Here is a 13,105-nt window from a genome sequence, read left to right as displayed (position 1 = left end):
TTGTCATTCAGGGATGCTTTTCTCTCAGTCATGGTTGCAAAAATGTGGTTATTTTCTATAGCCTTCCTATAAGTCTGGTCATCGTGCTCTTCTCTTTCTGATTAACAGGGGATCTCACTGAGGTCAGGTGAACAATGTGCGATTTGTGGCCTAGGCTACAATCTATAGTCTTTTGATTGCTGGTTTGTTCAGTGACCATCAATTAATAACTGTTGTGATTATCTTTTTGTCCTCCGATAAAATTATTGTAGTGTCAGAACATTTCAGATTTCAGACACATGTCACGGCTCAAGTCTTTTTTTAGTGTGCATCAGTGTTTGACAGTCTGACAATATGACAACTGAGATCCTGAAGATAGGTACTGTTAGTGTATGAATTTTTCTTAGACAGGTTTTCTTCTCTCCAGCAGTTTTGTAAATTATATCTAGTTTATTCAGATGCTTATGCAGAGCACCGTACAAAAGATTCTACATAAACATGTCCTCCTTTACAGCGTAAAAGCTCTGTAATGATCACCCGTATCCCTTTACCTCGTATGTCGAAGGTTCTGTAGTTCTTCAGGTTATTTTAAAAACTTTTAGGTTAGGAGTATGATAAGCCGACTCGATTTACTTGGGGTCGTTGACCTTTTCCCACTCATTTTTTGGGCATTCTATTGGTTCATGCCCTCTTAAATGGCCTGACATAATATTATGATAAGGCGCACACACACACACTCACTCACACACACACCTACCCTGTAGCCCTCTAAGTCCCTCATTTGGATTTGCAGCAGCGAAAGGTCTCTCAGGATCTGCAGGTTGTCTTTGTCCCATTTCAGAGCGTTCCTGTAGCACTTAATGGCCTCATCGTACTTCTTATCAGAGCGCTGAAGCAAACCGTACACGTGCCAGCCTGCAGAATGGTGTTAAGGCAAAAACTCGATATGGCCGGGACAAGTCCCTATTAATCACTCTGGTCCTTAATGAGGCCCAACTCATATTAGCACGTATTAACTATCTGCTGGAAACAAACTACAGTGGTCTATATTTAACCGCATTAAAATTAGAAACACTTCAAAGCAACTTTTGTTGCCTGTACACAGGGGACATATACAATGAGGAAAATGTGGTCTGCTGTGTGTGTGCGTGCACGGGTGTGCGTGTGCGTGCGTATCAGCTAGCAGTCAGTACAGGCTGCAGTCAGGCTCAGAGCAGGAATTTTGGCCCGACGCCATCGCTCTCGGCAGCCGCAGCATCCGTATCAGTCTTCTCTCTCACCATCATGCGCGCATCTCAGCGGGCAATTTTATCGCCCGTGTGATTGAAAATGTGCCTCTGATCGTGTTTAGGATACAGACATGGCTTTTTAGGTCGTTTCTTAGCCCTCGGCGGACAAGATCATACGCCTCTTCCTTCTTCCCCAAGCAGTTAAGTGTCAGCCCTTTCATCGCCAACGTCTCTGTATAGGGAAGAAAAAAAAGTGACCATACGGCAGAATTTCTGAAGAAAAAGCCTAAAGGGATAAAAAAAAAATATATAATAATAAAAAAAAAAAAAGAATACAAAACAAGGTTTGCGTTTAAAGTCCTGGACTTGTTAGAGATCCACTATTAAGCCTTAATGCTTCAGCTGACAGCTCGGGATTCTGCCTCGGGCCTAAATCACTTAAAAACACTATCTGCCAAACGCATGAATAATTAAGGCTACCCGAAACAATACAACACAAGCAAGCAAGAAATGTCAGAAATCATTTATCTCTATGTATGTACGTGACAAACAGGTGCAGTTTCATGGACGGTGACAGACAAAGCATCTGAATTCAATCTCTCAATTCTAGGCAAATTTAATGCTAATTATTTATGCTTTTACGGTAATCCCCCGTGGAATTGCATTTGCCACATAACTAATTTGTTTGGCTGATTTTCTCGGTCTCTCGCGGATAGCACTGTAGACCAAAAAACGTATAGGGAATTGGTTTTATAGAGTTTTTGTTTAAATAATGACATTTATTAATAAAAAATAAAATTAGTAATTATAAAATGAAGTAAAATGTTAATACAGTACTGTATTCATAAAAATGCATTTTTGGGGTGGCAGTTGTTACTTCTCCCTAACTGTGGTTAATTCCCATTTACTGTCTGATATAACAGCGGTTTCATTGTATCCTCTGAAAAAATGAGTGTTTTCAGGCATTAAGAAAATGCTTAGAATGAAGTAGTAGAGATCGATCGTGTGCCTGGTGAGTGCATGTGGCTAGGAGCTCTTTGCTAATCTGCTAATCCACTTAGTGCATGACTACAGCCTTGGACATAAAAGAAACCAAAAGCCACATGAATAACTTGTTGCGTGCTACGTAACGTGTAGGGGGGGGGGGGTTCTTTAAGAAAAAAGATAAATATTACAACGGACGGCTTCAGCTGTTTTTCATCTGATTTAACATGTCGAATCATTGACATGATCGGCAAGAAAGAGAACTCTGATTGGCTAATTAGCTTAGCGAACGAGCGCGGGGTTGGTAGAACAAGTTGCTGTCATTCTTGCTTGTCTTTGCAATGCAGCAGACATGATTAAAAAAAGCTACACAAATCAGTTAGTAATGATTGATTGCTTATAATATATATATTTATAGTTGTAGGAATTCAGACTACTGCCACCTGCTGGTATGGAAGACTTATGTTCTCTTACATAAGCGCAGAACGTACACAAGGTTTGGTGTTTTAGATGTGCCTGCCTAATTATCTGCCTAATTTGCAGCACAATCGGCCAATGCAGATTAATTTAAAATTGGCAAAAGTCGGCCTGATTAATCAGCCGGCCAATTCATCGGTCGACCTCTAATAATACTTGATGCATAATGAACAGTGACGCCACTATCACTATGGGTCTTCAGTGATCAATGTGGTCATGATAAAATCTTGATGTAGAGTTGGGGTGGGTGTGTGTGTGTGTGTGTGTGTGTGTGTGTGCGTGCGTTACCTCCATGCTCAGAAAACTTGGGGTTGGACAAAATCTGCTTGCAGAACTTCAGCCCATTTCTGTACTGCTTGTGCTCATAGCATCTCTTTAAACAAAAGAAACATAGGTTATTTTAGAAATTTGAAATATTTCAATAAATTATTCAACAATTTCAGTCGAATGAAATGCCACCAATTTGAGATCCGTTTCCTTTCGCTAGGTTGCCATGGTTTGCAGTGTGTGTAATTTATACAGTCTTCACCCTCTATAAATTTTACATCATTAGAGTGAAGTTGGAAGTTATTCTTCACAGTGATTCTTACCCGATGCAAAATAATCTAGTCCACAAAACCAACATATTGTAGAAAGCAATCAGTTTTAGTTACCCAACAGCCGTGAAAAAAATATACATTCATTTTCAAGCAGCGATCTGTGGGGGAAAGAACTCTTTAGAAACAGTGCCACTAGCGATTAGCACTTACTTTCCAATGTAATGCAATACCACAATTAAGCAGACTTTTACACTGTAAAAAACGTTGGCTTGATTTCAGCTTGATCACCCCCTAGTATTACTAGTATGAAAACTTCAGTAATATGGTAAAATACAGGCTCATGATGTAATACAGTGTAGCTTCAATTCATTTTTATTTGTATAGCACTTTTAACAATGGACATTGTCTCAACGCAGCTTCGTACAGATAATACTGTAAGAATGAATGATTGTTGTTTATGTTTTCCCTAATGAGCAAGCTGGTGGCGACTACGGCAAGAAAAAACTCCCAGAGACGAAATGAAAAAGGAGAGCTGAAAAACATCTACATGTTCTTATGTCCTTGTTTAAAAGTGACATGCTCTGTTTACTGTTCTTAATGTACTAATATACCGAGTCATCAGGGCAGAGACTGGCAACTTACACTGTGTGTGTGTGTGTGTGTGTGTGTGTGTGTGTGTGTGTGTGTGTGTATACACAGTAAAAGCAACAAGAAAAAAAAACAAGGCAAGCAACAATGTGTGGGAAAAGGTGCCATTAAACACCCCTGATGGGTTTCCCCTCCCTCACTCATCCAGCAAGTGTGTTACATACATACAACGACTACACTGGTACATGAGCACAAACCACAAAGCCTATTCTTCCTTCAACCAAGAAAAGACAAAAAAGGCCATGACAAACAAGGCTATCACAGAGATAAATACTGTTATACCTGCAGTAGAACTGGAAAATGTTCCCATTTGGGTTGAATAAAATTCACTCAATCTATCTGTCTATCTGTTATAATATGTGCTGGATGACACTTCCCAATGAGAAATCATATTACAATCAAAGAGTCAATTACATGGGCATTTACCAACACCAGAACAAACCCAATACAGCGGCATGTAGCAACAATTTGTACAATAAAAACCCAAATATCATAAGCAGCTTAGAAAGCACAGTGGGAAGCGGCAGATCAGTGGCTAAAGTGCTGGTCTTTTGATTGGAAGGTCATGAGTTCAAATCCTAGTACCACTAAGCTGCCTCTGCTGGGTCCTTAAGCAACCCACAACATTTAACCCTCAACTACTCAGTTGTAAAAATGAGAAGTTGTTTTGTATAAATGAGTCTGTCAAATTCTGACATGGGTATATAAAATATAATGTAAAATGTAAGCAATACAAGCACATTAACACAACAAATAGTACATGGAATAAATATAGGCTGCACCGCAGCTGCAGAGCCAGCACTAAGCTAAAGGCTAAGCAGCTAGTGAAGAAGTGTCAATATAAGCCTTCGGTACCTTCTGTAATCATGGGAAATGTGAACTCACTACCGAACAAAAACGCAGAACTGACTGCGCTGGTGAAAAAGTATCAAGTCTACAGAGTGTGCAGTTTACTGTGCTTCTGTAAACCGTGGCTCACGCTAGTGTTCCGGATGCTAGCGTAGAGATACCCGGCTTCAGCACAGTCAGGGCAGATAGAGACACTAAAGCCTGCGGGAAGCGGAAAGGAGGAGAATTTGCCATATATATGAACACTAGGTGTTGTAATCCTGGGTATGTGAGCATTCAAATCTCCAACTGCTGCAGGGACATCAAGCTTTTGGCTGTAAGTTTGCATCCCAATTACTTGCCCAGAGAGTTTAGACACGCTATTGTTCTTATTGTTTAGAGTGAGGAGGCTACCCACAACCAAATGCTCATCCAGGAATGGTCTCCTGAGCCAGAGCAGACTCAGAGACCAGTTTGGTAATACAGACTAGGATGTACTGCAGAGATCACACAGTGGGAACATTGAGAATGCTGGTGACTGCACTACTGACTACATCAACTTCTTTATAAATGATGATGTTCCAGTAAAAGCTGTACACTGTCCTGGGCCTTCTGAACCAGGAGAAGTGATTAGCAAAAGCTTATAGGTGTGCAGAGGGAACCCAAAGTCCAGCTCAGGGAGGCGAAGGAGAAGTACAAGAAAAAGCTGGAGCAGATTTTGCAGAACAACAGCATGGAGGAGGTGTGGGATGGGATGAAGATAATCACCGGATACAGCTCGAAGCAGGGTAACACCAGATGTGGGAAGAGCGAACCGCGCTCTCTCTCTACCCCCTGGAAGTAACTGTAGCACAGGGGAGAATGTCCCTCCACCCACGATCACAGCAGAACAGCTGTGCAGTAAGCTGAGGAGGCTTCATCCTAGCAATGCAGTTGGCCCAGATAAAGTTTCTCCACGACTACTGAAGTGTCGGAGCTGGGAGACCCTCTACAGCGCATCTATAACATGAAACAGGAGAGGGTCCCGCGGCTGTGGAGAACATCCTGCATTATGAAAGAAGCCACGTCCTGGAGAGCTGAATGCCTTTAGGCCGGTCGCTCTGACGTCTCATACAATGAAGTCCATGGAGCAGGTTGCTGCTACACCACATGAGGCCTCAGGTGCACCATGGCCTCAACTCTCTACAGTTTGCATACGACGAGCAGATGGGAGTGGAGGACACCATTATCTACTCGTCACACCGATTCCTTTCTTACCTGGACAGCGACAGCTGAGCTGTGAGGATTAAATTTCTTTACTTCTCCAATGCTTTCCAGCCGCTGCTTCTCAGAGATAAACTGAGATATAGGAGTGGGCTGACACCTGGTGGCATGTGTCACAGACTACCTGGCAGGCAGACCTCAGTACGTTCGAATGGGGGGATTCAGGTCTAACACTGTAGTCAGCTGTACTGGAGCGCTGCAAGGGACTGTGCTCTCTCCAGTCTTGTTCACCCTGTACACAGCGGTCTTTCACTACAACTCCGAGTCCTGCCACGTACAAAAGTTTACGGACGACACTGCTATCGTGGGCTGTACCAGGAGGGGACAGGAGGAGGAGGACAGGAAACCAATCCAGGACTTCATTGCACTGTGTGAATTTAACCACCTGCACCTCAACACCACAAAGACCAGGGAGATGATGGTGGACTGCAGGAGACCCAGGCCTCAACCGGAGCCTGTGACTATCAACGATGTGGAGATTGTAAAAACCTAGAAATACCTAGCAGTGCAGCAGGATGATAGAATGGACTAAACTGCCAACACAAACTCTCTGTGCAGGAAAGGACAGAGTCGGCTCAGAAGGCCTGCGCTCTTCAACATCTGCTGCAGATGTTCTATCAAAATGTCGTGGCGAGTGCCCTACCTGGTGTTCTGGGGCAGCAGCATCTGTTCTGAACTACACTACACACTGTGCACATTAACACTCCGGTTTGCACATAACTCTCCAAAATACTTTGAGTCACACAGGACTCGATAAAACACTTCGTCTCTGCACAGACACTTCACTTGCACAGGCCTAACAAACACTGTTTTGCACAGACTACCTTTGACAAAGTGACAAAGTAAACCAGAGCATGACATCTACAGACCTCAGAGCATCTCCTGAATACATGGATGTACCAAACCTAAGTGGTGTCCTTAAAAAGCAATTATAACGGAAATCACCGCTCTCTAAAAACACACGGCGTGATCGTTTATGTTCCACTACGTGACCGGAGGATGCACTTTCTGCTGAACGTTCACTGGATTTTTGTTTTTGGGGGTGGGGGTGGGGGTGGGGGGTTGTATGAATGAGAAATGTAATCGCTCTGGATAAGGGCGTACGCCAAATGCCATAAACGAAAGTGTAAACTGACTTGCTGTAACTAATTTTTAGCTTAAAACTGATTAGGATGTAATTACAATTATAAAGAACAAACTTATTCGTTCTTTATTGTCGCATTATCCTTGTAAAGCTGCTTTGTCTATGCGTGTAGATATAGAACCTGATTATTGCATTCAAATGAATTGTTTGGGTTTTTTTTTTTTTTTTTTACACAGTTTCAATGGAATAAATAATATTTGCAGAAGATCGCTTGAATAAATAAAATTAAAAAAATAAGCAAATCTTTTTTTCTTTTTTTTTTTTGCTGTACACTTGTTTACGAGGCAGTCACTGCAACATGACACCTGGAGCTTCATCAAGGTTCCTTTGACTGTTCAGACTACTTAAGTGCTGCAAGGGTGTTTGTTAAATAAGACTTGGGTGAAGGTCAGGTCACTTTCACATATGCAAACAACAGAATTTCCCACAGCGACATAAAGCGGACACGTTACTGCAAGATTGCTGTGAAGAGAGTTAAACTCAAGACGCAGGAGGACAGATCTGGGCTGTAATTACTATAAACAGTCTGCTACAATTGCCAGAGCTACAATTGCCATGAACACTTTGACTCTCAGTGTCAATCAGTGAACAGCTGATAACCTCAACAAAGGATGGGTTCCCTTTTGAGTCTGGTTCCTCTCAGGGTTTGTTGCTCCTACAATCTCAGGGAGGTTTTCAACTTGTTAATATTGGTTAAGATGCTGAGTTACTGATCGGAAGATCTGGGGTTCAAGCCCTAGCATCGCCAAGCTGCCACTCTTGGGCCCCTGAGCAAGGCCCTTAACCCTCTGTGCTCTAGGGGTGCTGCATCACTGCCGACCGTGCGCTCTGACCCAAGCTTCTGAGAAAGCTGGGATATGCGATGAAAGAATTTCACTGTGCTGTAATGTCTATGCGACAAATACATTTTATTCAATTCTTCTATTCTCTAAACTTGTAGGAACTAATTTTAGAAAACAAAATTTATATTCATAATCTATTTCTGTAAAACTGCTCTAGGGCATTGTCCATTGTTAGAAGCGCAATACAAAACAAATGAATAAACCAGTCAATATGTACTGAGTGTTTTCCATCCTAATCAGCTTCAAGCTGAAAGTTAACACAATGTTTGTGACGCAGTATGTTGCCTTTTTTTTTGTGTGAGCCTCAAATGATTGTAATGCACATTTGAGTAACTTTATCCACCCATAAATCGGGTGAATTTTTTAATAAACTATAATGATAATAAATAACAAAAACAAAAAAAATAAACCTTTGTCGATAATCACTAGTTTACTAAACACAATGTCTAAATAATTCACCACAATGTGTTACTTCATATACGCGCTTAATATTTAGAACTATAGTATGTGTTTTTTGGATTTCTGGGTCCTAGGAGACGTTTCTATGATACGTGTTATAAAAGTTTGCCTACAAACTTCCCCCTCGTCCGTTCTGAAGGTAGGAGAGTTTCATGATTTTCAAACATGATCTTCTGCAGGAATTTACGAGTACGTGAAAATATTAGTGTTAAAAAGTTAGTTGCCAGATTTCCCCTCACCCATGACATCTGACTGATTTTGCCAGGACGGCCACATGTTTTCCGATTTGATGTGATGAATTTGAATCTGCAAATTTGCATGATGTCGACTGATTTTTTGGACGTGAAGGCAGGAATTAAGTGTGTTAAAGTACGCTTCCACACGCCGGCCTGGTAACTCCGGGACCTGGTATTAGCCTCCGTCTCGAGTGATGAAATCACAACTGAACACATTTACACATGGTATGAAGAATGCGAATTCAGTGACTGCGGCTTTTTTGTCTATACAGGCAGCTTTAAACACCTCCGTCTTGTTATCTGGGAAAAGAAAATGTGTGCATGAATGAAAGATGAGGCTACATATAAAACTATGAAAAGCAGTAACTTGTTTCTGCTGTTCGGGAATAATTTTTTAATCGGGAAAACTTGTACAGTTCGGGAAGATTTCCAACGATGAAAAATGTTCACAGCTGGAAAAGGACACTGTCCATCAGTCTGCCCTTCATTGATCTCCAGAACACATAAAAACACCTTTACAGATCACGTCGTGTCTTCGAGATACATTGGTTCCCCATGTACCATGTGGTTTTAATTTTCCAGAATCAGAAACAACAAAAAGGACAAACTATCCGGAACAGGTGCAAACAATAATAAGCACAGGGCAGTGGGACAGGTGAGAGTACCTTTGGGAGGAGGTGAGAATTAGATTTTATTTTATTACCAGAGATCAATACTTTCTTAAAGTGCAGATCTCCAAACACCAGGGTGCACCACTTTGCTATGAGAAATGGACACAGGGATCCCATCAGCGTTCATATAAATAGTAACACGCAGTCAGGAAAATGTTATACAACGCTGTCACTTCAATCAGGTCTGTGATTTTCCACCCATTTCCAACACCTTGGCCATCAGTCACGAGTCCATCTTAAACAGTAAGCCGATACTCACATCCACGATACTGACATCCACACAACAACGCAGACCTTTTTTAAACAGTATTTTATTAGTCCCCAAGGGAAAGGGTCATTACAGATACACAATGTTAAGTGCTTTGTTTAAGGTCTCAACAGTGGCAGCATTTCTGTGCTGGGGCTTGAACCCCTAACCTTTTGATCAGCAACCCAGAGCCTTAACCACTAAACCAGCACTGTTGCAGAGTGCTATAAAACACCAAGCAGGGGTGGAACACCATTTTCTGTCCTTGTTCGTATGAAAAACGGTCTGCCTCACGTTCGCACCACAAAGCACACATATATCTGTGGATTGGAGCATTGAAAAAATTCAACATAAAACGTTGAATATCGGATTCACTCCGCGTAGCTCCACGGTGTCGACGTTATCCTTTTAAATTTCTCCTCAGCAACCAGTAAAGTTGATGCATCCCTTTGCACACGTGTTCCTCCTACTGAACTCAAATCCATGCAATATATATGAAGTGTAATGCACACTGATTAATGCAATTACACCCGCCTAATTGTTCTCAATCACATTAAACGTGTGTCAAGCTTTTTCATGTCGAAAAGGAAGAACTTTACTAAATCTGGAAGGAAACGGAGTTAAATAATTCTTGCACAACTAATATTTTATGCAACACCCCTGAGCTTCAACATCACTGCAAGTTAGCTGTATTGTCCATGTGCCTGTCAGTCTCAGGAGCACACACACACACACACACACACACACACACACACTTATACCAGACCAGAACAGAGCAGGACCTGCAATTGTTCTTCCATTCCATTTATTGACATTTTTGTCGGGAAACAATGATATTCATCAACATTTCCACACACTGCCCTTGCACAAGACTTGAACTAACCAGCTCCAGTCTTTACTAGCAGGCCGGGACATTAGCCTAATGCTAGCCTAATGCTAGCTAGCTAATTCGTTTCATAATAATAATAATACACCACGAGTTTTAAAAGTAAAAAATTACACGAATCTATTAAAATGTCGATAATAATCAAAATAACAAATGGGAACAATTTAAGTGTTCTGAGCGCATTGAGAGCAAATAAACACGTTGAGTGGTTTTATACATGGAATTAGCGTATTAGCCACTTTGGTTCTGTTAGCTAGCTGTTAGCTAGCTGTTAGCTAAACCTGCACCGTACAAAATATGGGCTAGAAATAACGATGATAATAAATACTAATATTCATATGTTTCCCAGAAACGTGACGTTTGTAAATAAAGTATAAATGTAGAGTTTTTATGTCACTTGTTAAAACGGCTAGCTAGGTCTGTCAATGCTAAGTTGAGCTTGCTAACATAAGTAGGGAACTGCAATGGGGTAGATGGGAGAAGGTTGGGAGAGAGAAGGATGGAGGAGATTAGCGTTTCTAAGAGATCAATCTTCATAAATAGTGCAAAAAGTTGTAAGTTTGCAACAGACTAGTTCATGCACACACCAGGGTTTAAGCTCATTTTGCTAGCCCAGCTAAAGCACCATCTGACAGCACATTGTGCCGGGAACATGCACCGGAGCCGAGCTGCACGGATCGGCGCACTTTTTTTCAGGCGTACTCACCAAAATTCTCTTGAAGAGAGCGTTTTCTTTCGGTGGTAAGATTACAGTCGGCATGGCTGAACACTATTCCCTCGGCTTTAGAACATGTGGAACGAGTGTCGGGCTTGTAAAGCTGATCGCGTCTCCCTGATTTCCCCCCCCCTTCTAGCTTAGTTCAGTTCAGGCGCAGCTCTGTTGCCCTTTTCGGACACCCCTCCAGTCCTCACGTGGTGATAGAAAAGCCCCTTCTTTCCCAAAATGGCCGATCGTGCCGCTGCTTCTCCTCCGGGTCAAGTTGCAAGTTGACAGCTCGGTTTCTCCGCTGCGTTTCTCCTTCCCCGCCTATAGGGGGCGCGCCGGCACCCTGGCAAGACAACAGGGTTAAATACTACTCGTCGGAACTCAAAAGCTCGCTATATTTTTACACATTAGAGCGTCCACAAGAACTTGGACATGTCCATTTCCACTTTTCATACTTTTTACCAAATCTTTTTACCAAAAAAATCTGGAGTCTTTTTTTTCACTCTTTTTTTTTTTTATAACAGAGCGCAGTTTCGGCTCAGTGACGTCACTTCAACATGGCGGCGCTCATAGATTATGGTTGTTTTCATTTTAAATTAACTTTAAAACATACGAAACAATGTCAGGAGTATACATTATATAATTATTATACATTGAAATATTATAAAATGCCAAACACATGACACATTGCCATTGTTTTAAGGCCGTAGGTGTTTCTGGAGGTAGTGAGTGTCCAGATCGGATTGAAGTCCCAAAGAAAATACAGCACACTGAAAAAATAAGCTCGAACAATAAGAAATAAATATTTTTTAAATAAATATATAGCTTATTTTTTGCAGCATGAAAAACAGATTCATTCTCAGCAGCACAGATAAAATAAAGGATCAATGTCAGGAAATATAGAAGGCATAAGAAACACCTGCATGATTTATTTTTTAAGGTTAATTCTTACATTAAAGCACTAAAATAGCAATACTTTTTTTTGTCTACTTTTTGTAGACAGCTTGCAGTGATTTTTTACTTCATTTCCAACTTCACTGGAATGCTCTAATCTCAAAGGAAGAAGGTTATGAGTTGTATTTCCCAGTTGTCATGAATGCAGTATTAGCAATTTGAAAATGTAAAAAAAAAAGATTGAAAAGCTATAAACAGTTGTTTGTTTGGTTGTTTGCCTAATTTCTTGCACCTAAATTATGTACAATGTCATTCATCAACCTGCTGATAGTGGTGCCAGTAAATCCCTAACCTCTTCATCTCTACCTATAGACAACAATGCAGCAGCAATTGAATCTAGTAGTTCACCCGCTCACCTGCCTCCTCGGCTGTTCAAACTTCTCAAACATATAAGCTTGTGAAGCTTTTACTTCCAAAAATTAGCATCTTCATTCTATCCAGGGTGCATTTCACATTTCACTCATGAGGTTCCAGAGATATGTGTAGTCACCATTGCAGCATAAGAAAGTAAATTGGAATAATAACAAATTCAGAATCCTGATGAATGTACAGCTAAAGGATAAATAAAGGCTCTTATTTTAGATAAAATGTATTATAAGGAGCAGGTTAAAAGAGACAACTCATTCTTACATGACACCGCACACTGTGCAAGGTGACTGAAACAACCTTTTTGATGTAAATGTATACAGTTTTACAGTGGCTCAGTCTTGTAAGAATTACAGACTGCCTCAATCCAGATTCCACCCCACTCTATATCAAATTCAGCTCATCCCCAAAAAGGCTTAAAATTGATAAAAAAGTAGTTATGTAGTTTGATGTAGAATTTCAGTTGTATCAATCTTAATCATAGACTTAATTGAATCAGTCTGGGAGACGCAGCAAGCCATCAAGGACTATTTCTAACCAAAAGGTGTCTGAGACCATGATTATCATTTGAACACTACCCTATCCTGACCTGCTGGGGGGCCGGCACCAGCAAAGGTGTCAACAACAGTGACCTCCGCCTCGGTCAC

The 13,105-nt window shown here is 41.2% G+C and overlaps 1 protein-coding gene across 1 annotated transcript in view; it reads right to left on the bottom strand.

Annotated features, from left to right (window-relative positions):
- Window positions 1-11,416, bottom strand: part of naa15b (N-alpha-acetyltransferase 15, NatA auxiliary subunit b) — a 25,434-nt gene extending 14,018 nt beyond the window's left edge. Inside the window, exons 1-4 of the mRNA XM_046837193.1 lie at window positions 11,139-11,416; window positions 2,958-3,042; window positions 1,336-1,440; window positions 737-894 (exon numbers count right to left, since the gene is read on the bottom strand). Of these exons, the coding sequence (XP_046693149.1) occupies window positions 737-894; window positions 1,336-1,440; window positions 2,958-3,042; window positions 11,139-11,192 (402 nt within the window). The 5' untranslated portion in view covers window positions 11,193-11,416. The remainder of the gene's footprint in view (window positions 1-736; window positions 895-1,335; window positions 1,441-2,957; window positions 3,043-11,138) is intronic.
- Window positions 11,417-13,105: the final 1,689 nt, after the last annotated feature.

This window comes from Silurus meridionalis, chromosome 2 (assembly GCF_014805685.1).
Source record: "Silurus meridionalis isolate SWU-2019-XX chromosome 2, ASM1480568v1, whole genome shotgun sequence".
Lineage (NCBI taxonomy): Eukaryota > Metazoa > Chordata > Actinopteri > Siluriformes > Siluridae > Silurus > Silurus meridionalis.
Note: the sequence above shows the minus strand (reverse complement) of the source record. Positions and strands in the feature narration are given on the sequence as shown.